This window comes from Alosa alosa, chromosome 14 (genome assembly GCF_017589495.1).
Source record: "Alosa alosa isolate M-15738 ecotype Scorff River chromosome 14, AALO_Geno_1.1, whole genome shotgun sequence".
NCBI lineage: Eukaryota > Metazoa > Chordata > Actinopteri > Clupeiformes > Clupeidae > Alosa > Alosa alosa.
In genome coordinates this window covers 3,453,111-3,480,452 of record NC_063202.1, presented here as the reverse complement: position 1 = coordinate 3,480,452, position 27,342 = coordinate 3,453,111, and the positions used below count along the sequence as shown (strand labels likewise).

The 27,342-nt window shown below is 41.7% G+C and overlaps 2 protein-coding genes across 3 annotated transcripts; both read left to right on the top strand.

The window, feature by feature from the left end:
- Nucleotides 1-1,344: 1,344 nt before the first annotated feature.
- On the top strand, nt 1,345-22,026 carry tcf25 (transcription factor 25 (basic helix-loop-helix)). Its single transcript, XM_048262416.1, has 18 exons — nt 1,345-1,664; nt 2,034-2,162; nt 2,558-2,632; nt 3,452-3,576; nt 4,100-4,165; nt 4,259-4,341; nt 5,156-5,286; nt 8,211-8,310; nt 9,600-9,693; nt 10,071-10,163; nt 10,611-10,716; nt 11,188-11,347; nt 11,680-11,767; nt 13,624-13,782; nt 17,278-17,368; nt 17,985-18,064; nt 18,173-18,248; nt 21,150-22,026. The coding sequence occupies exons 1-18, from the start codon at nt 1,440-1,442 to the stop codon at nt 21,315-21,317; spliced, it is 2,049 nt and encodes a 682-aa protein (XP_048118373.1). The 5' UTR covers nt 1,345-1,439; the 3' UTR covers nt 21,318-22,026.
- A 280-nt stretch (nt 22,027-22,306) lies between these two features.
- mc1r (melanocortin 1 receptor) lies at nt 22,307-26,495 on the top strand. Of its 2 annotated transcripts, none has more exons than XM_048262418.1 (2): nt 22,307-23,385; nt 24,935-26,495. In XM_048262418.1, exon 2 carries the CDS (start codon nt 25,005-25,007, stop codon nt 25,980-25,982), a length of 978 nt encoding a protein of 325 aa, XP_048118375.1. In that variant the 5' UTR covers nt 22,307-23,385; nt 24,935-25,004; the 3' UTR covers nt 25,983-26,495. The 2 variants fall into 2 exon arrangements, with proteins under 2 accessions (XP_048118375.1, XP_048118376.1); XM_048262419.1 differs by lacking the exon at nt 22,307-23,385 and adding an exon at nt 24,484-24,836.
- Nucleotides 26,496-27,342: the final 847 nt, after the last annotated feature.

Below are 27,342 nucleotides of genomic sequence, written 5' to 3'. Positions count from 1 at the left end.
ATAAATCACGCTTGTCAATTTGACTCCATCTCCTACTCCTGCAACATGTGCGTGCCTGTGTGTGTGTGTGTGTGTGTGTGTGTATGTGCTTGCCTGTCTGTGTGTGTTTGTGTGTTGTGTGTGTGTGTGTTTGCGTGTGTGTGTGTGCGTGCGAACGTGCATGTGCGTGCCTGTGTGTGTGTGTGTGTGTGTGTGTGTATGTGCTTGCCTGTCTGTGTGTGTTTGTGTGTGTGTGTGTGTGTGTGTGTGTGCGTGCGCATGTGCATGTACTGTATGTGTGCAAATAACATATGAGTGGGTAAGAAAATTGCCATTGCTACACACTTAAAGGATCTAAGCTTCCTAAAGAGGGAGATACTCTATCCTGTAGAAAGCTATGGTTCTTCCGGTATTGCCGTCAGTACACTGCTTGCACTGAGCAGTAAGCGCGCTTACGTCCGTACTGCTCACTTTTTGATGGTTATTGTCCCAATATCTGCACTATATACTTAACCCTGTGCAAGGTGGTTTGAGACAGGCACTCTCTCATTGTTTATGACTCCAGCCCTCCACCTCTTCTCCCATGATGTAAATGGGGCCAGACCTTAGTCTTGGGGGGTTAGGACGATTTTAAGGGCCCAGCACTGACATGGGGCCCCCAGAGAGCCCCCCCTGATTATATTATATATTATGGGGGGGCCCAGAATTATTACAGAGCTGACAACTCTCACACATTGACCGTGAGATTCATTCGTTTGATTGGCTCCAAATGCTCTCAGGCCAATCCACTGTGTGAGGGTTGGGAGTTCTCTTATTGTCTGTCATAGGGAACACATTTCCTAGCAGCGCCCCTGCTACTTGTATCCTTTAGGCTGGATTGTGTTAAAGGCTGAAGGAATCTGAGAATATGGCCGACTCAGTGCTGCATGAGTGAAGCAGGAGTGTTGTTGGCATTCCTGATTCCCGGAGGTTCTCCTCCTCCTGTTTAGCACACTAGTAATCAGGCCACTAGTGGCATTACACTGTTTTGGTGAGTAAACGTCAATACAGAAGAATAAGATCATGTGCTCTCTTATGCAGTCAGTTGTCATCACAATCTGTGGCCTCAAAACACCTAGGCTTTGGTTTCATGCCAGTCTCCTCAGTCTCAGGCTCATTTGGGGGGTAGTAGAATCATGATGTAATATCCTACTATTTATTACATTAATTGTTTTAGCAGAGAGCGTTAGAGCGCAAAGAAACAGGAACCGTGCTAGGGTTTTTACTTTTGAAAATAAACAAAAATATCATTGTATCTTTAAAATAAGTTTGGAGGATGCAGTGATGTCATTTCCTTTAAAAGTGAAGGGGTTTCCTCTTGAACGTCCAATCAGATTCGTCTCACTGTCGTGGCCAAGCTTGCTGCCATAGCTCCATGTCAGCTACTGAGTCCCAGCTGTGTGGACAGCTATCACCACACCATGTCGACTCGTGCTTTGCGGAGACTCAAAGGCAAACAGAGGGGACAGGAGGAACTGAGCATCGAAGATCTTAAATTGAACGAAGCACAAACAGCGGATTTGCCAAAGGAGGAGGAGGAGGAGGAGGATGAGCAATGTGAAGCTGTCTTGCAGCCTGCTAAGAAGAACAACCGGAAAGCTAAGAAAAACAAAGCTCAGAAAAACATCAGTAATATTTATGAGCTGGCAAGTTCTCTTAGAACTCTTCTTTATCCATGGCAACATGGTGTCAGATCATTATAGCAAAGATGTCGTCTGCGCTACTGTCACTGTCAACTCACAACTTCTGGTTAGCCTGCATGCTAACTATTAGCGATTCTAGGCTAGCTGACAGTGAGCTAGTAATCTGTAATGTCATGTCAACAGACTGGTATGTTATTGTAACTGACATTTGTTAGCTGTAAAAGTAAATCGACAGGTACGTGGATAGCGAAGATAACGTATCCTTGTCTCTGTGTGTTACGGTAAAGCTTTCCTGTATTTGTCATGTATGTACCGGTATGTATTGTTGTGTAATCAAACTTGATGTAACGCTACGCCAATCATTGCTTGCAGATTGGAGATGCTGACAACGAGGTGGAAAAAGGTCTGACCGATGAGGACAGTGGGGTCAAACAACAAGTAGACCCAGAAGTGTCTAGAGATGAAATGGATGTGGATGACAGAGATAAACAACTCACAGAAGTAAGGTGACCTACATGCTAATGAATGCCCCTATTTGTGATTTTGTTTAGTAGCAGCCATATCTACAGTGGTTTTGGGGTGGTATTGTATTTTTTAATGTGCCATTTTCTTTTTGCTGAAAAGTCTTTTTAGAATTTCCTCATTTTTGTGACGTCAATAATTAATCATCTTGTAAGTGGATCTGTTAACTTTGGTGATATAACTTCTAGCTACTACAGAAACACCTGGAATTTGTATGTCCACTCGCTTTGTGAAAAATACAGTACAGTCTAAATACACAAAGTCTGCTTTATTGAATTGTTTTTTTTTCTGAAAGAACAATAATGAGCTTACATCAGAGACTTTTTTTTAAAAAGTAATATGATCTCTCACTTACTTCTTACTTTGTTTATCAGAACAACAATGGTGAGGTGACCAAAAAGAAAAAGAAGAAGAAAAAGAAGAAGAAGGGCCCGACTGCAGAGCCTCAGGTAAAGATGTGGTGCCCCCCCCCCTCCCTCTTATCATCTCACAGGGCGATAAGATGTGGTGCCCCTCCCCCCCTCCCTCCCATCATCTCACAGGGCGATAAGATGTGGTGCCCCCCCCCTCCCTCTCATCATCTCACAGGGCGATAAGATGTGGTGCCCCCCCTCCCCCCCCATCATCTCATAATCTCACAGGGCGATAAGATGTGGTACCCTCCCTCCCTCCCATCATCTCACAGGGCGATAAGATGTGGTGCTGTGGTACCCTCCCTCCCTCTCATCATCTCACAGGGCGATAAGATGTGGTACCCTCCCTCGCTCTTATCTCACAGGGCGATAAGATGTGGTACCCTCCCTCGCTCTTATCATCTCACAGGGCGATAAGATGTGGTACCCTCCCTCCCTCTCATCATCTCACAGGGCGATAAGATGTGGTGCCCTCCCTCCCTCTCATCATCTCACAGGGCGATAAGATGTGGTACCCTCCCTCGCTCTTATCATCTCACAGGGCGATAAGATGTGGTACCCTCCCTCGCTCTTATCATCTCACAGGGCGATAAGATGTGGTACCCTCGCTCTCATCATCTCACAGGGCGATAAGATGTGGTACCCTCCCTCTTATCATCTCACAGGGCGATAAGATGTGGTACCCTCCCTCTTATCATCTCACAGGGCGATAAGACGGCCTACGTTTGCCAAATGTGTGAAGATGTGGTACCCTCGCTCGCTCTCATCATCTCACAGGGCGATAAGACGGCCTACGTTTGCCAAATGTGTCTGTTTTTTTCTGGTCTGCATGACACTGTTCATTCTGCATCACAGGAGGTTGGAGCCGGAGATGATATCGATGCAATCCTGGAAACCATTGAGAAGACGAATGGGCTCTCCCATCAGAATGATGACGGGCTCACGTTCGACAGTAGGCCCGTGCTGTATGTGGAGCACAGGTGAGTGAAGAGGAAACCCATGTGAGGAAATGGGCATTTTAGTGAACACTCCTAAGGCCAACGCCCAGTGGCGACGACATTTGCGTCTGTGGATTTGACGATCAAGAGAGAGAAACATTTTCGAAACTTTGTCGTTGACGCACGTCCGCCGCCGCCAGTGGACTGTACTCTGTTAAAAGTAATGAGTCTAAACTTTGGTGTCAGTTGACGCTCGTCATATGCCGCCAGCGGGCATTGGCCTTTACACTGACTGGTACATGTGCATTTAAAGACACTGGGGCGGTTATGTAGAAACCTTCACAATTCCATGAAATCAAAATGGACTTCTCTGAGTTTATGATTACGCAATATGCTGAAAGGGGCTGTTGTTTACAGTAATTTTAGAACTGCTTAGGGGAATTGTTAGGGCACAACGTGAAACAGTTCAGATTCTGAATTCATTCAACAATTTGGGTTTCATGGCTTCTTGGCTACAGTGTGACTGAAGTTGAACTATTCCAAATGCCTCTTCTCTGTGTCTTAGAAATCTGAATCCTGAAACAGAGCTGAAAAGGTATTTTGGAGCCAGAGCTGTTCTCGGAGACCAAAGGTTGGTCAATTATTTCATTATTTATTACTTCTTAGTAATTAGGTCCATTGTGAAGTCAGTATTGATTAGATGTGTTTTCTGCTCTTGTAAAAGGCCCAGGCAAAGGCAGAGGCAGTTTCACAGGAGCACCTGGATGACGTTCCCCAAAGACACCTGGCCCCGCTTCAGCAAACCAGGTGAGCTCTATAAATGGAGGAATCATGTTGACATTTTCTGAATCGGGCACAGTGAGCATTGCTTGAGTCTTATACATTTCCCTCCCTGTGCATTGAGTTGTCCTTGTGAGAAAGGCCAGATCACCCCCCAGACCACTGTGTGCCACTTTCAGGACTTTTCTAGAATGTCTCTCTGACGCCTAGTAGAGCTGTTTATACAAGTACTTGGTTCATAGGACATGAACAGTGGTTTTGGGGTGGTATCAAAAAATGGATTTGCCAGCAGCACATACTGCAGGGCCTGCTCACCCGAGGATTCTTGAAACAATGATGGTGAATATAGTCCCATAGATCTCCTGATTGCAGAAGGGCCTGTCTCTCAATGGACGCTTTGATATGGAGACCTGTGAGGTTTCTTATAATATGCGCTCCGATTCTTCACTCTTGAAATGAGGAGCCGTGCTATCCTGAGTCAGGACGTTGTATGAAAGGCAGCATTGATGTGGGGCCTGTGAGCCGCAGGATGGGTGCGCTGTGTTTCAGACACAAGGACAGACTGTAACCTCACAGCGTGTCCAGTGTCTCCCAGCAGAAGACTAATTGCTGATTGCATGCTATTATAGCAGCCACTGATATAACTAGGAATAACTTAGCTGTGAAGTTCAGTGTTAAGAAAGTAGATAATTTGTGAACGGAGCCAATGCAAAAACAACTAATGTGTTTGTGTGAAGGCAATGCGCAAGCCCTTTTCAGAGCTGAATATATATACTGATGTTGTAAAGGGATGTGATTCATGTAACCCTATATGTTGTTTTCTCATTTTGTCTTTTTGTAGGAATTTGTATGTCTCTTCTAGAGAGCAGAAATGGCCTACAGTACTTCACATTTGAGCACAATCGAGACTATCAGCAGGTTCAGTTCAAATTCCTGGATGCTGTTGAGTCCATGGATCCTAACAACATAGTGGTAAGTAGGCTTCCTTCCTATTTTTTTTTTTTAGAAGAGTGTATGGCTATTCTCAATCAAAGTGGAAAAAGGTTTAATGTCTTAAAACAGGGGTTTTCCACTGATTGTGAACAGGGAACCACTATTCTGACTAATTACCTAACGCCAGGACCACCACTTAATAAAATACTGATTCCCACATTGCAACTACATTACTGAATCTATGGTCAGGGACCACCAGCAATGTCCTCATGGACCACAAGTGGGCCACGGACCACTGGTTGAAAACCCCTGTCTTAAAATATTGTCTGAGATAGATAGATAGATAGATAGATAGATAGATAGATAGATACTTTATTGATCCCCAGGGGAAATTCAAGTCTGATCTTCATCTGAATTACAATAATGAGCAAACACAATCTGTTTTTGCTGACAACACAGAACTTATTGCATTGTTTTTGTCTATATTGAATACATCATTCAAACCTTCATAAAACTGGTTGGAAAAAGTAAGTAAACCCCAAATCTGATGGCTGCAACAAACGCGTATTAGTATTTGTCCGAAGTTGACAAATATGGAGTCGAATAAAACAAGTTTGAACTTTTACTAATAAAAAGCACAACCATTTTGGGATATGAACCATGCCTTGCAAGAAAAATATCTCAGAAGACCTACAACAAAGAATTGTTGATCTTTCTATAGCTGGAACGGGCACTCTGCCAAGAGGACCGCAAATACACAATGCAGAATTGTCAACAAGGTTAAGAAAAAAACATAGAGTAACAGCTAAACCCATGAAAGAGTTATTTGGAACTGGTCTCTGTTGATGAGTTCACCATCAGTAAAACATTGAACAAGGAGTGTAACCATGGCTGGACACCACAGTGGAATAACTGCTCTCTAAAAACATCTATTTGCTGGCACTGTGCCAAAGGGCATGTTGACACACCACAGTGCTACTGGGAAAATGGTTTGTTAACTGATTAATCATAGTTTGAATTATTTGGGTTGAACAAGCAGAACTTTATGGCATGAAAATGGAACCATTAAAACAATCTCAGCACAGAAGTACAGTGGGGGACGCATCATGATGCTTTGTTGTCTCAGGGACTGGACAACTTTGTCACCAAAGGAAAAAATGAATTCCCATGTTTATCAATATTCCAACAGGATAATGACAGGGAGACCCTCAAGTCAATTAAAGCTCAGTAAACATTGGGTCATGCTGCAGGACAGTTACCCTAAATATAGAAGGAAATCTACACAGAATTGCTTTTACAAAAGATTATCTACCTTTTGGAGTGGCCTAGTTAGAGCCAAGACCTTAAACAATAGAGATGCCGTGGAATGACCTCAACAAAGCCATTCACACCAGATATCCTAAGAATATGGCAGTACTGAAGGAAGAATGGGCTAAAATGCCTCCTGAACGTTGTGCAAATCAGATTCACAGTTGTCAAGAGCACTTGGTTGAGCTTATTTCTGCCCATGCCGGTTCAACCAGTAATTTATTCCAAGGGTTCACTTACTTTTCCCACTATTACTATTTTCTGGGTGTTTTCAATAAAGACATTAAAGATGATAATTCTTTCATAATCTATGTTACAGTTTTTTCTGAATGCTTAAACACATTTTTTGTAACTATGGCTTTTTTTGCAAAACTCTACACACAAATGGCAAAACCACTCACTAAGTTCGCAAAACTAAAAGCACAAACACTGCTTTGCACTCAGTTTGCAATTTTGTAACACACACTTTGCACAACTGTAGGCCCAATGGCTATTATTTACACTATTTTGCCAACTCTCTGGCACACTTTCTCATGTGAAAACTGTTTTAGATAATTAGTTCACTTTGCAATCAGCCTAAGCACTATAAATAAGTCACAGGTAATGTACAATGGGTACGATGGAGTGAGCAGGAAGAGTGAGAAGAGAAAAAAACAGTCTACATGTGGGGAAATTGTCATGTCAGGCCTGGATACGTCATTCCAGAATATATTTTTCCCGGTGCCTTGGACTAGGACATTGCATGTGATGTAGACAGAATTTTGAGAGAGACGACCCGATGTAGACTGATTTGTTTTGTCTCAGTGAAATGCTATTTTGTGTTTTGACTTGGAAAAACACACTTGTGTTTGTTTTGATGTGTGTAAATAAACACTAATACTTGAAGTTGGGATCCCTGTATGTTTACAGAACTATGACAAAAGTATGACCTCAAACTGACATAGTCTACCTTGTGCACAGAGAAAGCAAAAGCCAGATATGTTTTTTATTCATACCATCAGTGTGTTGTTGGCACATTGTGTGCTTACTATTGTGATGGCTTGTGTTTACTGTTAGATACGAAAACACCATTTTTACGAAGGTGTGAAGAGTTAAGCAAGGTGTGTTAGCTTTTGCAAGAGAACTACAATGTTTTGCTGATTGGGTGAGAGGTTTTGCCATTTGTGTGTAGAGTTTTGCAAAAAAAGCCATAGTTACAAAAAATGTGCTTACGCAATCAGAAAAAACTGTAATAGCTTCAGCTCTATACTAGTGACCTACTATTAGATGAAGATCAGATGACATTTTATGACCAATTAATGCAGAAAACCAGGTAATTCCATAGGGTTCACATACCTACTCCTGTTGGTTCTAATACTAATATACTACTCTGTATATATTCTGTTATCTCAATGTTGCTGTGAATTCTCTGTCTGTGTCAGGCATTCATACAGTATACCGGTACTTTTGTCTTATTTGTGTGGAAATATCGGAAGCATACAAAGTTAATAGAATTAGAAATAATATTGTTTTCCTTTTTCTAGGGTTTTAATTTTTTAGGACAAGAAAGTTACATATTGCATATATATATAATGCCATATGCTGTAAAATATACAATTGTGGTAGTAAGGTCTTTACTGGTTTTCTTAGTCCAGGATTAACACGTGTTCTCACAGGTCCTGCTGCAGCTCAACCCTTACCACATCGACTCCCTGCTGCAGCTGTCTGATGTCTGCCGCATCCAGGAGGACCAGGAGATGGCCAGGGATCTGATTGGTTAGTATTTACATTTAGTCATTTAGCACACACTTTTATCCTAAGCGACTTACAAATGTCAGAGTATGGCTTCTCATCGGCTCAGGGCCATTTATCCTTCAAACTGATGTGGGCCTGGCCTGGTGAGTTTCTTCAAAAACCTGTGTTGTGCAAAGTAAAGTCAGGCAGTTCAGTGGGTCATCTTGTTTGTTACACAAAAATCGTCCTCAAACTAGGTCAGGTCTATTGCACAACTTGGTGAAGTTGTTAAAATGGTTATTACCCTACATTAAAACTATACAGTTAGAGTCTTATGCAATTTATTTAAACTTACACAACCTTGATTTGGGTCACTAATTATGCCCACAAGCCTTGTGTGACCTGACCTAAGCTGTCTCCAGTGGTCAGAGTTGCTGAAAAAGCCGAACTCCCAATTCTACCGATTACTGTATGTTTAGCATGCAATAGATCAGAGATCAGCCTCTCCATACGGCCACTGGAGAAAATTACATTTAAAAGGCAGATTCTCGATAGACACCCAAATTAAATCTGTATGTTTCTGGACTGAGGTCATTTCCCTGTACAACTATAAAAAATATAAAAACACTCAGATACTCTGCACCCAAAATACTTTAGAAGGAGAGTGTTTTGTGCAGAATCTAACCCCAAAAAGTTGTATAGGCACCACTGCACCAGAGATTCTTCATTTAATGAATTTAAGTAGAAAATTATTCTCAGTTGATTTGGCGTGGAGCTGCCATACAGCTGTGTGGCCAAGCACTGGTAGATCCTCAGATAATCTGATTAATCCAAAGGCTTGGCACCCAGGCTCAAGGAAATTTCATTATCTCTCACAGACAGATAGATTTCTGAAAATGAAGGTTGACTGTCTGCCGTGGAGCATATACTTGACCCTGTATGTGTAAGAGGAAATGGAGAGGAATCAAGGAGATAAGTTAGTTGAGATTAATGATAGCCTATGCTCTATAATTATGTAATAGCCATAAATGGAGTTGCTAGTTCTCTATTGCCCTATTGTTTTGTATGGCTTTTATGTATGTCACTTATTGAAAAAAGTTCTTGAACGCTATTCTTGAATAAAGTTGCTGGAAGCTGTTCTTTCAGAGGTGGGAAAATCACAGAAACAATTCATCTTTATTTTAACCCAGATTTTTTATTTTGTGTCTTTAATTTACTCATCCTAACTGTTCTGTAAACCACAGAGTTAGTACCAGTTACAATAATAACCTATAATAATGAGTACTATTTTCTCTGTGTGTGTGTGTGTGTGTGTGTGTGTGTGTGTGTAGAACGGGCCCTCTACAGCTTTGAGTGTGCTTTCCATCCTGTCTTCAGTCTTACATCAGGAACCAGTCGCCTTGACTACCTGAGACCAGAGAATAGGTGTGTGCCAATGATACACACACACACACACACACACACACACACACTTATGCACATCTGTTTTTTCGCTTTGTTTGATTTTAGTTTGATTTCCTTTCCGTCAACTGTTACAATTTCTCTATTAAATTGGTCACATTTGCATATCAACAGCTATAGCATTTAGGGTGGAATAAAATATAATATATTATTAATATACTATTATTCTATTATGTATTGTTTTTGTGTATTTTTTTTTTTTACCTTTCTTGGAGTTTATTTCTTGTTATTTCTCAGTAATATGTTTTCAGACCAAACTACCATTTGTTCACAGAAAAGTTGATCTCTGTTTTTCTCCTCTTTCTCTGAATTCTGTGTTCTTCCGTGTTCCTCTGTCACAGGGCGTTCTACTTGGCTGTGTATAAGCACATGATGTTCTTGGAGAAGAGAGGCTGCCCCAGAACCGCTCTGGAGTACTGCAAACTCATCCTGAGGTACCTAACTCCCCCTCCCTTTCTTTCTGTCTCGTGGTTTCATTGCCATGAAAAACAATATATCCTTTTCTATTGATTCCTGTCCAGTTCAGTTTAGGTTATTGTCATTCAACACATGTTAGACACGTGAAAGAACAAAATGTGTTACTCAGGACCAGCAGCATACATAAAATTTAACCAATCGTATGTCATAAAATAATTAAAATAAACAAAATAATATAGTAGATAGAATAAATAAAGGAATACATGGTTAAAACCAGTGCAGCAGTAGTCACAGCAGTATAAATGCCATGTAATTGAACGTGTAGTTTTTAAGTGCAATTTCAATTTGCAACATAATAGTTAATTTAGTGTTGGCATGGAGTTGACTCTGCTGTCAGTGGTCAGTAGTTGTGAGTATTGTGCGTGTGAGGCCTGCTGAATGCGCTGTGTGTGTCCGGCCTGCAGTCTGGATCCTGATAACGACCCTCTCTGCATGCTGCTGCTGGTGGACTTCCTTTGCCTGCGCTGCCGAGAGTACAGCCCCCTCATCCGGCTCTACGAAGAGTGGGAGGTAACACACAATGGACGCAGTTTCATTTGTCAATCTGTCTGTCTATCTCTGTCTACTTCTGTCTGTCTTTTTCTTTCTTTCTTTCTTTCTTTCTTTCTTTCTTTCTTTCTTTCTTTATTTCTTTCTTTCACTTACTCACACTCACACTCACACATACAGAGTCACCAGAGACTGAGAAGTTGGTCAAATTATCATCATGAAGTTTTGTGATCTAATTGCTACAGGGGACATTAGCCTTGGAATTCAAAAGAAATGACATGAGGAACATATAGCTCTTGCTACAGTACACAGTTTGTTCACTCACCATTTTTGTCACATCCGTGTCTGTTTTCAAGTGGTACAACGGAACTCCACGGGTTCCACCCTAACTTCTTACAGCATTTTTTATCTTAATCCTGCAAGAGACAGAAAATGGGTCATCTGTCTGTCTGTCAGTCTGCCTGTCCCTTCACCATTCCTGTTCTCTCTCAGGTCCACAGGAACCTGTCCCAGCTGCCCAACTTTGCCTTCTCAGTGGCACTCAGCTACTTCCAGCTCAGCCTGCAGGAGGACTGCCCCACAGACGAGAGCCTGAAACTCAGGCAGAAGAGTGACAAGCTACTGCAGGGCGCTCTTATTATGTTCCCAGGAGGTGAGGGAATCACACACTGTACACTGTATACACACTCACACTCACACTGACACACAACTTTTGATGCTTAAATGCTTAGGTTGCTACATATTTTTTGTGTTTCATTTAAACATTTACACTTCCAAATGCCACATAGGATTGGCAGGTATAATTGTGAATTTACCTATGAGGCCCTAAGTTAGACTTATAAGTTGTATATGTATTGATTACCTAGAACATTCTTTGATTTGATTGTATGTTCTTTTGATGGTTATGTGATCTTGTACAGGACAGTTACATATACCTTGGATAACGTGTGTGTGTCTGTGTGTGTCTGTGTGTTATATTTACAGCACTGATGCCTCTTCTGGACTTGCTGTCAGTACAGCCAGACTCTGCAGTCTCGTCACATGCATTCTTTGGCCCTCAGAGTCAGATGGGGTAAGGAATGAAGCCTCCATCCTTTAGTCATCCTCTCTACACTCCAGAGATGTTTGCACCTTCTGAATCAGATAAGCGTAATCTGATTTTATGGGTGTAGGAATTTAACTTATGACGATATAAGGCCTGTTTATAAGGATAATGGTGTTACAACTGAGGTGAGAATGGGTGTAGCATCTCCTGCTACTCTTTAGTGATGTCCGATTCTGAGGAAGTATTTTGACATGCTAGTGATGATTTAAACACCGGTTCAAATGATCAAATACAAAAATGGGAGATAGCAGAGAGTGCAGAAAAACACTGGTACATTGGGTGATCCTTGGAAGCAGTTATTGTGCTTCATAACTTCACTTCATAACTTCACAAAACATAAAGAAGGTTAAAAATACCAGCTAACAGGATGTCATGCTAACACCCACTACCGTACTCATTTTTATTCTCTGTTTGTTCTTATTATGTTCCCAGGAGGCACACACACTGTACACTGTATATACACACACACACACACACACACACACACACACACACACACAGAAACAGGATGGCATGCTAACATAAGTATAAGTATATATACTCTTTTGATCCCGTGAGGGAAATTTGGTCTCTGCATTTATCCCAATACGTGAATTAGTGAAACACACAGCACTAAGGGCCAGATGTACTAACGCTTTTGCGCCCATTTCAGGCGATGATTTGTTTTACGCAATGTAATGTAAAATCATTATGGGTATGTACAAACAGGCCGCAATGATGTAAAAGCGTAAACTGCCTGTCGCGGGAGCTGAAAGTGGCAGATTGCGATTGTCATGTCATGCATATGCATTCATGGGAGGATCCAGGGGAAAGTGGGAGTTTAGCGTAAAAAGATGGGAGGGGAAGAGTAAAGAGCCTAGTTATGTATTCCGCGGTATGTACAAAGACTGCTCCTGAAAGCGCCGCCTATTCTGGCGCCCTAAATACTTCCGCCTTGTAAAAGTAGGTGTTAATCCACATTGCAGTTCAATGCGCCAATAAGAGTACCTTTCAAAGAGAACAGAATCGCTATTTAGAACACCAGTTTTTGTGGTGAAAGTATTTGTACTACCAAAAGCAACCTTAACTTTCGTTGGCCTTTCGTGATGTCTTACTTTCACTTTCACGCCATTCACTTAAACTTTCCTACTTGCTAGAACTAGATTTGACCAATCTTCCATAACCTCGTGCACAAGTAGTTTGAGTAGAACTACTGATCTTCATTATCTCCCTGCTTGTTGACATCTTATCATGTATGGTATTATTTCATGATCGCTAAACATTTGATTCTTTTTAATGTTGTCATCAGTTAACTTCATTCAACTGGCGCTTTGTAGGCTGCCATTCAGTTGTGGGCGATGCGTAAATTGCGTTTATGGGCGAGAAGGGCAGAGAAAGGCGCAGTTTACACTAAGGATTGAACAATTGATAAATACGACGGAAACTTGGGTCTGACAGCGCTCGCAATCTGCGGTGTGTCCATGGCGCTGATAACGCTACGTTCGCAAATGTACGTACATCTGGCCCTCAGTGTACACACAGTGAGGTGAAGCATACAGTACACTAATCCCGGCGCAGTGAGCTGCCTGCAACAACAGCAGCGCTCGGGGAGCAGTGAGGGGCTAGGTGCCTTGCTCAAGGGCACTTCAGCTGTGCCTACTGGTCGGGGTTCGAACCGGCAACCCTCCGGGTTACAAGTCCGAAGTGCTAACCAGTAGACTCCCTCTCTCCCTCTCTCTCTCTCACTCACTCACTCACTCACTCACTCACTCCACTCCTCTCTCTCTCTCTCTCTCTCTCTCTCTCTCTCTCTCTCTCTCTCTCTCTCTCTCTCTCTCTCTCAGTCAGTCCCCGGCGCTGGCTCAGCTCGTGGCCCTGTATGTTGGCCGTAATCACACGCTGTGGAAGGAGGCAGCTGTGCTGCTCTGGCTGGAGGGCAACGTGGGGGAAGTACTCCGCAGGGTGGACACCCAGGACCCCCAGGTGGAGGACTGCCTCAACAAGTGTGTGACACATGCACTCACACACACACTCACACACACACACACACATGTATAAATAAATATAGTTATTCCACTGCTTGGTTGAATTTCCCATTGTCCTACGTAATTTAGAACGACCATTAACTATGTTATCTGCACACCTATGAAGAAGATCCATTTTTTTGGCCGTATCACACTTGTATATTAATTCGCCGAACTTGTGAAGTTTAAATGAACTGTCACGTTGCATCCGAGCTGTAAAATGCAGACGTTCAGAACATTGCAACATTGTAGCATATGACGGAGGTGGCTTTTAGCTAGACGGATGACAGCAGGCTAAGTAAAATAGCGATGTTTCAAAGCTAAAGTTCATCAGAATCTTGGGATACGCCCGCTTGACAACGGGAGAGATAGAACTAACGACTGGCCTTTGGCCGTAGCAACCATCCATTTAGAACTAGTGACGGCAGTTTCTCCTGCAAGTTGAGAAATTAGTTGATATGTGTTGGAAGAAAGTAATTCTACAAACAGGACAAGTTTTAGCGATTAAAACGTTTAAATTGTAACGGGAAATCAGCACAACGCAAGTGGCAACAGTGGAATAAGCGGGATAATGGACGACACGGTGGTCTGTTCACAGAAGTTAATGCACGGTCGAGGTTGTAAAACGGCCCAGACGCAAAGGGCCCTTTTACAACCTCGACCGTGCATTAACTTCTGTGAACAGACCATGTCGTCCATTATCCCTTACTTAAACCCATAGTTATTCATATTACCCATGCCAATTCTAATTTTATAGTACATTTGTATTTCACCAATGGGTTCCTTCTTCCTGGAAATAACATAAGCACAAGGCAAAAGACAATACATTGTGCTACAGATGTAAATGTATGTGTTTTGTTGGTCAAACAAAAGGTATTGAATCAGGATTTTGCGTGAGTGAATAATTATGGGCCTAACGGCACCTCCTTTATATGGACACAACCTCACATTCCATCATATCCAGCATTCCTCTATAGTGCTCACCGGCAATACCTTGCCAGCCTCCAAATATATCACAAATCATGTTTCAGTCTCTTACATAGTCCTTCATGTGGACAGTGTATTTCATAGTTCCAGGTCAAGTTGCATTATGAGAAGCACAATGAGTGTTTTGCTTGCAGCTGCTTAGACCTGCTTGTCTGCTGTCACTTGACTGTGGCAAGGGGGCAGTCCGGCAATGTTTCTAGCTGTTAAATCAAATAAATGGAAGTCATATGACACCGTGATCAGGGGCATACTGGCCACTTTGTTCAGGCAATTACTCTGCTGCATGTTGTCCTCTTTACACTGTTAGTAGAGAGCGAGGGCAGGACCTACCGCCTGTAAAGACTGAAGTGGAATCTATAGAGTTAGAATCAGAATCAGAATGTGTGAATCAGAATCAGCTTTATTGACCAGGTTTGCGTAAACAAACAAGAGACAGCCATCTGCGGCGCTTATTAAAGGCAGTTACCTAAGTTTGTTCAGTTCCGAAAGTACCCTCTATAGGAGCGCTATATGCGGTATCTATAGGAGCTATATGCGGTATCTATAGGAGCGCTATATGCGGTATCTATTGGAGCGCTATATGCGGTATCTATAGGAGCTATATGCGGTATCTATAGGAGCTATATGCGGTATCTATAGGAGCGCTATATGCGGTATCTATAGGAGCGCTATATGCGGTATCTGTTGAGTGTGTTACTTAGCGTGTAGCAGGGGTAGGGCCCATGACTATTGACCACGGGAGGCAGTGAGACCACCTGATCACGTTTACAATGTTTATGTGTCAGCAGCCAGAACGGCGCATGTTTTCAGTTCAGATTCTGGGTCATTCCATGCATTTCATGCTGTGAATGTTAGCATTCTAGTTCCTTTCAGAAGTTAAAGATGATCAGTAGAGTGGAACAATCTCTAAAAAATTCCAAGTATTTTGCATGAATACTTGGTTAATTAATAATAATAATAATAATAATAATAATAATAATAATAACAAGTTATTTTGAGGAACTTTTTAGCGACACACTTTTTTTGTAGTTTTGGCAAAATAAGGGCATAAATATCTCTCAAACCTAAGAAGACAGGAGCAGACAATTTTTCACACTAGTTGTTGGACACAATAACACTGTTCAAACGAATGAATAGTGAATAAATCCAAGATGGTCAGTGGGGTTGACATGGAATTACCCTTCTGTCAGTTCAGTCTCCACTGTGTGCATTCTCAATCCTCAGAGAGGATTGAGCGGTGTGAGGACAGCAGAGATGTGTATCTGAGTTCAAAGGAGGGAAAACATTCCCATGGTTTACTCTCAATTTGCCTTGCATTTGTCCCCTCATTTAAAAACCAAACCAAACTAAAATATTTAGTCACATTTAATCATGTTGAGGGATTTTGGTGGAACTGTATGTTGAGAACCTTAAAGCAGATAGAATATGGATCTCAGTACAATGAGCCTCAAGTTTCAGTCCACACTTAGAGATTCAATTTTGAATAAATTTTATTAATGAATTTTATTTTAGTATGTATGTAAATTCAAAGGTTCACCGGGCCAGTGCTGGGTATTGCACACAGTTTTAGGACAAACCTTCATGACCTGTTTACTTGAGGATAGAAACTGCTTTACATATCTCAAGATATAGGCTAGTGTTCGTCATTGCCCTCTCTAGGACAAATGGGCTTTTTGTTTGATCTGCAACATGGACTCTCACACACTCGAGGTATTAAGCATTTTTTAGAGACACTAACGGAGGGTGTTTTTTTTTTTCTTAAAAGATGCATTGTACAACTTATAAACAACATGGTAATTGTACTAAATCAGTGATACTGAGTTCCACATACAGTTGTGCTTATACGTTTACATACCCTGTACATACAGTACACATGCTAAAATTGACTAAAAAGAGGAATAAAAAATCATCTTTTGGAAATTAATACTAATGCCTTTATTTAAAAATTAGGAAAAAAATTTTTTGTGAATGAATAATGTATCATTAATAAATAAATGTTCTTCCTTAAAATACAGGGCCCATAAGTACTTATACATACCCCTATGTTAAATTTCCATAGAGGCAGGCAGATTTTTATTTTTAAAGGCCAGTTATTACATGGATCCAGGATACTATGCATCCTGATGTTCCTGATTGGAATTAAAATAGTCCCACATCATCACATACCCTTCACCATATCTCACGATTGGCATGGGGTACTACTACATCATCACATACCCTTCACCATATCTCACGATTGGCATGGGGTACTACTACATCATCACATACCCTTCACCATATCTCACGATTGGCATGGGGTACTACTGCTTCCCTTAAGATCATCTCTCAGTGCAAATCAAACCAGCTGTTAGGCTAACTGAAATACAACCATGCCAATCTCTAGCATGTGTATATACAGGGTATGTAAACTTATGAGCACAACTGTTACCCCTTGACGTGTTTGTGTATGTTTTATATATCTGCATGCTTATGTGGTGTTTTTGACAGGAGAAAGTCAAGGTACCAAAGTGCCCCGAGAAACATTCATCGGCACGTTATATTGTCTGAGATCAAGGAGGCTACATCCACTCTGCCTCTGGTGAGTATTTTACGCTGGGCTGTAAGCTTCTCTTCACAGACCACAGACCTTTCAAGAATGGACGAATCTCCAATAATTTGCCAACCTCTGCGGGGTAGAATGTTCAAATCTTTCAACTGAACACATGGGTGCCCTAAGATCTATTACAGGGCTTACATTGGGTCTGTCATTTTTACACGATTTAATTTCTATACTTTAGTGTTCTCCATGATTCTTGATAAATACCAGTCTTACCAATTACCTGCCAGTGAGCCTCCTATATGGTCTTTGTTTCCCCACTGATGCTGAGCTGTAATAGATATGTTAACTGTATGTAGCTGCTTCAGCAAATTGGTGGTATTTATCTTTGTACGTTCCTAAACATTTCATACGCTTCCTAGCTATCCAGATAATGCAAAGGGCTATGATTGCTATGATTTACCAATATGAATGATGGCCAGGTGAAGTTGCATTTACTGGAGGCTTTACAATAAATAGAGTTAGTGAGATTTGCTAGTTCAAATCACATTTTCAATTTTGTGCAATCTTTCAAACCTACTCTCGTGCTGCAGAGAAGAGTAGATGAGTGTGTCTCTTGAATGTCGTTAATTGCGTTGCTGTTCTCCTCGGGCCTCAGGAAGTGACCACACAACCGGTGATGGGCTTTGACCCTCTGCCTCCTCTGGATTCGGTGGCGTCGTACAATCGACCTGAGAGGTAAGCTCTGCCCTACTTAAATTAGTGGATCATTATAGTATTGATCATTGTGAAAATGATTTCTGTTACCGGTAAGTTTAATGTCTACTTCTCTGTCTTTGGCAATAGACAAAATGGTGGAGCTGCAAATGAAAGCACCCTGTCTCTCTTCTTTCGTTCTCTACTGCCAAACTTCAACCTACAGGTGAGAGGAATGACCCTTTTGGAGATATGAGTTTGTAAAGAAGAAAATTCTCTCTCTCTCTCTCTCTCTCTCTCTCTCTCTCTCTCTCTCTCTCTCTCTCTCTCTCTCTCTCTCTCTCTCTCTCTCTCTCTCTAGCTCTCTCTCGCAATTTGATTCAGTTACATTTAATTATCTTCATGTGAATGGTATTAACATGAATGTTGCTGAAACAGTATTGCCAAAGCCCAAGTACATATTCATATAGAAAAAAACTGATCAACAAACAAATATTTTCTATTCGTATTTTTCTATTTATAATCACACACTTACAAGGAGTTGGATTGTTTCGTTGGTATTTGCGTCCCTCAGACCGTGGCCCCCTCTCTCTCTCTCTCTCTCTCTCTCTCTCTCTCTCTCTCTCTCTCTCCCCTCATACTGCTTTACTCTGAGCCTCTTTGAGCTAGACAAGGGGTTCCCAAACTTGTCCATGACAATTGGCCCCCCAAGTACCACTAGGTTCTGGCCGAGGACCCCTCTTGATGTGTTATTAAACCCATCGACAATACTACTATGTAAAAATACATTAAGCTAATCCTAATAATTATTTTAGCCACAAGCACTTCACGATGGAATATACAGTGTGTAAAAATTGCAATTGGGGCTTTCTGCTATATGAGAGCTATCACTCTACAATTATTCCCAGTCATTATCATGGAAAATATAATGTTCAGATATGCGACAAATGATTATAATGGCATTGTAAAACAACCCTCATAGTAATAGGTATATTTAACATCAAATGTATTTATTTGTTGCTTTAACTGTACGTACACCCCGCCGCCAACTTCAGCTGCAAAAGAAGCTCTGGACGCCCTGTCAAGAGCGTTTGTCAATAAGTACGGGGGAAGCTTTTGACGCTTTAGCCGCTCTGACGTGGTAGCATTCTACGTTGCTTGTCCTTTGCCGCTGAACCGCGTCATAGCTCGTTAGCATGAAGTTGACCAAATTTCTACTTTCTGCTTGACGCTCAAGATGCCTAAAACGCGACGCCGATGAATTTGCTGCTTCCATTAAAAATTAACGACTTCCTGTATCCTTTGCAGCTGAAGTCGACGGCGCTGTGTACATACGGTTATTTTTCCTTCCAACTTGCTGCGGCCCCTCTGGCACCCCTCGGGGCCCCCACTGAGCTAGACTATTGAATCCATCAGCCTTTAGTCAGTTCCAAGTCCATTTCCATGGGTATAAATCTGACAGTGGCTTTGATCATGGAATACCAGGGGCTGTATTCTAATTCACGTAAATACCCTCTTTTAGATTTGACTTATGGGTATATTTCAGGGCGTTCTTAATGAAGGCGTTTTATAACTGTATCCTGCATCACACTTTATTTATTTATTTGCTGTGTCATGTCTGACAGGTTGTTGGGTTCACAGGTCCCCATGTATAAGTATAAGTATAAGTATAAGTATATATACTCTTTTGATCCCGTGAGGGAAATTTGGATTTCTGCATTCATCCCAATCCATGAATTAGTGAAACACACTCAGCACACAGTGAACACACAGTGAGGTGAAGCGCACACTAATCCCGACGCAGTGAGCTGCCTGCTACAGCGGCGCTCGGGGAGCAGTGCCGTTGCTACTGGTCGAGGTTCCAGCCGGCAACCCTCCGGTTACAAGTCCGAAGCCCTAACCAGTAGGCCAACGCTGCCCCTAAAGTACGTGCTATGTTATGTATGGATGTGTTCAAATGCATGCGTTGTTGAAATGGGATGTACAGGCATCATCTGAGGCAGTGTTCGAGGTCAAGGGCCCAGGGCAGGAAGTGGAAAAGGGAAGCACCGTGCTGTGCCATTCAGGTGAAAACTGAGTGAATTAGTTTTTCGCCTGATCCCTTCTCCTTGGCTTTAATCTCGAGATTAAATGAAGTGCTAATGCTGAGTTTCCTGAGATGCTCCATTGCAGTGAGCATTGTTGCGCAACAGCAGGCCAGCAAGAGAACATGCAGTATCTTAATCCTGCAAGGTGATTGGCTCCAGCCATCTCACCATAGCTGCATATCCCCCTCCTTGGTTAGCATTCATTTCAACTCCATTTCACTGGAGTTTTCAAGCAGGCACCTTGATTCATCTGCATTTTATTGCATTATGCTCATGACACCCCCAGAAGAAGCTGTAGCTTATGTAATTCAGGAAGATATCACTACTGGTTGCGTAGTACCTGTTTAGTGACTGCTTATTGACTTACTTGCATGCTGGAGATCAGTTGAAGTCAGAATTTTGTTTATGGAAAAATTTAATTTATCATAATAACTGATACAATCAACCAAAACCACTCTTAACAACAACAACACATGCAATAAATATTTCATAAAAATTCTACTGTGACGTCAGTGGAACATTTGCAACATCATAACCCGTATTGCATGGCCAGTAGGTCCAAATTATTTAAGAGCACGTTGACTTTGTGCTCTATAAATCTCCATGGCTACTCCAAAGTGTGTACACCATTATGGCCCTCAGACAAAAATAGGTGGGTGGATTGTACTGGCATAGAAGAGGAGATTTCTGCCCTTAATGTGCTGAACAGACTAAAGAACACATCTTTGTCTCTGACCACCTGACGACAAACTATTTTAGCTAGGAATTCTCATTAGGAGGCAGATGCATGGCCCCTTCCAACTTGATACTAGTGCAAAGGTTGAGTGCAAAGGCTTTGTGTTGTCGTAGAATTAAATTAGCCACGGCGTGATTTTGTGGCCAGTGTTTGCGCAAACAGAACAAAGTGTCTGTGCCCAGATCTGTCCAATTTGACCATTTAACCTGTAATCTTTTGTTCTCAGCAACTTTCTCTTCCAGTGAAGCTACAGGGTGACTTTACCACCATGTTCTTCACCTGTTTTGTTTTCTCTTGGTCACAGGGTGGGATAAGACCTGAAGACAACCAGGAAGTGGCGCGTGCAGGTAGAGAGCTAAACCAGGAAGTGAACCGTCTAATGGTGGCAATGAGGGACATGCTGGCCAACATTCAGTTTCAGGAGCCACCCAGAGAAGACAACCCAGACCGAGACGAGGAGGAGTGGGACTAAACCATTGAAGGGCTGGGGAGACGGGACCTGACAGGAGAGAAGGAGACTGCTGAGCAAAGACCCTTACAGAGCCGTGGGAGTTGGGTCTGGTCCTTAGATGGAGTTGGTAGAAGGGATTGATGGACATGAACATGAACACAGCAGGTCAATGTTGGAGGAACTCTGAAACCCAAAGTACAGTGCACAATGAATGAGTTCCTTGTAGTAGCAGCCATGGTCCAGCGGCCATTTTGACAAGCCCCCCAAAACACCACCTGTTTTCTTCCCCCCACAACGTATGCAAGACTGAAAACATGCTTTGCCCCTTCGTACCGTCACAGTATGGACTTTCAGTGCTCTATCTGCCCATGTGCTGATTGCGATCTGAGGGAAATTAATCAGGTATTTCAATCAAGTTATAATCAAGCTCCTCCTCCATCTCAAGACTCCTGTGTGGAGTCATTATTGTTCACCAAGTAGGCTAAAAGGGAAATGCGGTTCAGTGCGGTCATCCGCTGCTACAAATTATGTTTTCCGATCAAAGCAAAGCCTCAGTTTGAATTGACACTATAATCTCAATCTGAAAAAAATGAGCTTCTTAATGCTATCAGCATTAGTGCTTATCCTCTGTGCCAGATCCACCTGCATTACACACCACTGTGATCACTAAATGTCTCTAAACCCATTCATCCGATTAGCAACATGAATATTAAAGGAAACATGTATACTTTGCAATGCCCTCTTTTTATGTTCAGTTGGTAAGATTTACAGGGGAATGAATGAATTGGTGGTGTGCGGTGAGATTTCTGCCTGGTCGATGGGCAATACTTTCACCTTTTATATCCTCTGTGCTCAGCTCATGTCACATGTTCACTGATAATGCGTCCAGTGCAATGAAAATAAACATTTTATTCTTCACCACATCATCACTAATACCTCTTATATTCATGAGAAGCATTTTCACGAGACGTGTTCTTGAGACCACTGTAATGTCACACAGCAAATGTGCTTTGCTTGGAGCCGCCTTTGCACTCCCAGTCAATGGCAGAGCAGTTTATAGTTGTTTGTTTTGTACCTCTGATGACCAATGCTCTTGGCAGCAAGAGGATATATCCCATGATACCCTCTGTCATCACTGAATAGTTTCTATTCAAGCAGTGACCACGCTTCACACAGGGGCCCATAATACAGATTTATGAGTCAGACCCACAAGCAGACGTAGATTAGCCTTCATGGAGAGTGAACGATTTTCCCATCCACCATCTTATGACTTTGAGAGGTGAGGGACACCCGTTGTTCCTCCTCTACGTTCACAGGGTACAAGGACACACGACTGGCTCCGTGTGCTATTTTCACCCAAGAAGCACATGATGGTTTTAATGACGAGGCGGGGAGATGGAAAGGAATAGCCGTGAAGTGTTGGCCTTGTGTGCTACTTTACCTGGAGCTACGGCCTGTGTCATGAGGCGTGTTCGTGTGGAGTGTCACTGCACCACTGGCACCACAGTCTTCGTGCACGCAGCTGTATAGGAAACGATCAGGAAAATATGGACAGTCTCTCCCTGTCATACATAATTCAAACCAATACAACAATAAAAAAAAGTCAGAAGTGGGGAAACAACAACCTCCCAGCAGCCAGGGATGTATACATCCAGTCCAAAAAGGGAATGCAAATATACAGTCCTCTATGTAGTCATCACAACCTAAAGCCATAATCTATAGTGCACCAATGCATTCCGTCATATATGCCGTCATAGTTTCCACTGTCCTACTTTCCTCCTTTTGTCTTTTCCATGTCCTCTTTTCTCTGGGCCTGTTGTTCTGACCCCCCACCTCTGCCTTCACTCCTCTCATCCTCACCTCAATTTCCTGTCTGACCTATTTGACCTGGCAGTGGCCAGACTATGGCGGACACGCCCTCTGTAAGGTGATGATAACAAAAGTCTGTTATGAGAGTCCAGGAACTTCCAAACGGCATGTCATGTGATTAAGACTGCGCTTATGTCAGAGTTTAAGCTTTGGATGGACCGCAAGTCCATTTGCTGCCCAACTGCCAGCCAGCTTTAGTGATTGGTAACCTCAATGAGTGGTGGGTGAATTAATTAAAATTTATTTTATTCATCAAAATTATTGATTTAATTATTTATTATATATATTTATTACAGTTATTATGGTATAATTTTAAAGTTGATGATGGTTTTGAGTTATTTGTATTTTGTTTGTTGCAGCAAGTTAACTCCTATAGCCTACACCACCATAATTTTTCGCCTGTAGCTGTGAGCAGTAATTGCCAATGGACTTTAAAAAAAAAGGCAGTTGTGGCCAACAAAAATGGAGCAGGCTCTGACTAAACCACATAGATTTATTGTAATAATCATAGCCTATGGTGTCTTGTGACACAGGAGAAAGAGCCTACACAAAGCCTACACTGATGTTTTTTTTATGTCACAGCCTACTGAATGTGTGTTGCCTTGGAAATACAAATGTAAATCAAATCGCCATTACCACATACACTACAAGGGCAGGGACATCCTTTTCCACTTTCAAAAAACTCCTGAAGACCCAGCTCTTTAGAGAACATCTACTCTCATAGCAACACTTACAACAAGTCTTACTGATCCTAGCACTCACCAGCCGTTTTAAACTGACAAGTAACTGTTAAAAACAGCACTCACCGACGCACTTATTCTTACTGTACTCTAATGTTCTTTTAAACTGTCCTAAAATTGTGAGAATTGTTCTAAAACTTACTGTTTACCATGTTGTTAGTCGCTTTGGTTAAAAAGCGTCAGCCAAATGTAATGTAATGTAATGTAATGTAATGTAAAATCCATGTTTGGCTTCTTCCTCTAATGGTGTCATAAATATACACAATGTGAAAAGTCTTGTTTAATTTCTTGAGAGACCATATAAACAGACAATACATCAGTTTTACTGACTTGTTAGTGGTTGCTTCACAAAAAATATTGATTACTTTCATCTTAATTAAGTATAAAGCATATTACATTAAAAAAACATATTATAGACGATGTTTTGCTTTTATTTCTCCGGCTAAATATTCCCGCTATTCCTTCATATCACCTATTTTTATTCACATAACATAAACTTGGGGACCTTGCTGGTGTATGCACAATGTCTTTATGACCTTGTCGGGTTGACTGGTTTATGCGTCCTTGCCCATCTCATCGAGGACTCTCAAGTCATGCGACTCGCTTTGGTGAAGGAGGAGTCAGGAAGATTGAGCCTTTTAAGATGAACAACGTCTCTGTACTCGAAAGTTGCGCTTCAGTGGTTTAGAGGCTATCCATGTTCGGCAATACGAAATTCAGTATCTCAATATTACATTGCTACCGTTGCAGGCAGAATTGAGGTTCTTTTCAAGTGTTCATTGAAAGCGTTTCATGAAACCTTCGTTATCATGCCATCACAGAGGACCTGTATTTCAAAGACAAAAGTTTTTTGACAGTTTTATTTATGGTGAACACAGTGAACTTCTCTAGAGGACTTGATGGAATCTGCGATCATCTAAAATATACGCTGGTGAGATAAAACAATAGCGAAATCAATACATACTTGTGACGTATTATTTCTAAAAGTAACAACACACTGTGCACTATTTATTTGCTATTTTATCACAGGACAAGAACAGCCCACAAGAAGAGCTTTTGTTTCATCATTCTCCATCTGAGCCTGCACAATCGGACAACCATGAACCTGAGTACGCACCATCACCTTACCATGAAACACTTCGACCACAGCCCGCTGCCGGCATACAGCGAGGAGAACATAACTCAGAATATCTCTGTTACTGAATACAACAATGATACGGAATGCGCCAACATTATGATACCCCAGGAACTGTTCTTGACACTAGGCTTGGTAAGTTTGGTGGAGAACATCCTGGTCGTCATTGCCATCATCAAAAACAGGAACTTACATTCTCCAATGTACTACTTCATCTGCTGCCTTGCCGTCTCAGACATGCTGGTTAGTGTCAGCAATGTGGTGGAGACTGTGTTCATGCTGCTTAACGACAACGGACTGCTCATGATGATGCCAAGCATGATGAAACACCTGGACAATGTTATAGACATCATGATCTGTAGCTCAGTGGTGTCTTCGCTGTCTTTCCTCAGCACCATCGCCGCTGACCGCTACATCACCATATTTTACGCGCTGCGCTACCACAGTATCATGACGACCCAGCGCGCCGTCGCCATCATTGTCGTTGTGTGGTCGGCTAGCATCACAGCCAGCACCATCTTCATTTTCTACTACACCAACAACGCGGTCATCATCTGCCTGGTCACTTTCTTCTTCATCACTCTGGTCTTCACGGCGGTGCTTTACCTGCACATGTTCATCCTAGCGCATGTGCTCTCCAGGCGCATCATGGCTTTCCACAAGAGTCGCCGTCAAGCAACAAGTATGAAGGGCGCAATCACTTTGACTATCTTGCTGGGGGTCTTCATCATTTGCTGGGGTCCCTTTTTCCTTCATCTCATCTTGATACTGACGTGCCCCAAAAACCCGCACTGCAAGTGTTTCTTCAGCCATTTCAACCTTTTCCTGATTCTCATCATTTGTAACTCTCTCATAGATCCACTGATTTACGCATACCGTAGCCAAGAGCTGCGTAAAACGTTGAAGGAACTCATCTGCTGTTCTTGGTGTTTTGTGATGTAGATATTGATTCAGGAGAGAGAAATGTGAACCAGAATTCACAGTGACCGTAATAAGCACTGACAGATTTGATCTTTGTCATTATTGTGTGAATATGTTGAAGTGGACTGACAGGTAAATGGAATGGAAAATCGTACGAATTTGTTGAAAAACGAATTTCGAAAAGCTTGAATCGCTCTAAAAGACAGTAGCCTAACGTACAGGGGTATTGCTTACCACCTTCTAGTATGTTTGCCAAATCTACGCGAGTTTACATGGAACACACCCCATGCTCTGCGTTAAAACTGTGAGAAGACCTCCAATGAAAAGTTATATGCACTCACATCTGCAATCCACCTCAAAATGAAGTTGTATTGATTTCCCTATTTAAAACTGCACATAGAATGTCATGTGGATATAGAACGTTAAGTATTTAAGTATATATTTCTTAACGTTGGACTGTAGCTTGCATGTGGTTTACGAATAAACAGAAAAGGAAAAATGAGAATTCAGGAATCACATTGAGAACGCAAGAACACTTCTAATCGCAAGAAAATTATGGAAAGTGTTGTGAATGTTTACCTTAGTAAGACCTTATTAAGATTTGCAGCCTAGGCTATTCTTCTTAATTTAGAAAAATACAGAAAAAACAGGCGATGTAAACAGCGTAATGTATGGTGATGAATTCCCCACCAAGCATTATTTGTCCATTCAGACTAGAATAGATAAATAGAGATGTACTGAAATTAAGTGATACAAACAGGCAGTTTTACTGTATAGGCTATCCATGCTAATCGTATTTCACAGTGTTCCTTCACTCGTTAGAGCAAAGATAGTTTTCATTTAGTAATAGTCCTGGTAAAGTAAAGACGTTTGGTTTCTTAAAGATAAAGCCACAAGGACGTTTTAAGTATTTTTGTCAATACCTCTCTGTTAACTGTATATACATATGTTAATATTTTACCTTATTAATTTAAAGTGAAAAGAAAAACACTTTTTTATTACCAAAAGACTCACACATGTTCATGTTTCTATTTTTGTAAAGACCACCCAAAGAGCTGTTTATAGCAATATTTATAGCTATCTTCTGATGTTCATATTAGTAATACAGTGTTTGTTTCGGTTAAATGCATAGTTTCTCTTAAGAGTTTGCATTGATGACAAATGGGCATATCATCTCTGGATACAAATCTGTAATTGTGTCCAATTTATCCATGTTCCTTCTATTGCATTTTAATGGGTGTTCTTGCTGGGGTGGGGGGTGTTAAGTATAAGTATGTATAGTCTTTTGATCCCGTTAGGGAAATTTGGTCTCTGCATTTATCCCAATCCGTGAATTAGTGAAACACACACAGCACACAGTGTACACACAGTGAGGTGAAGC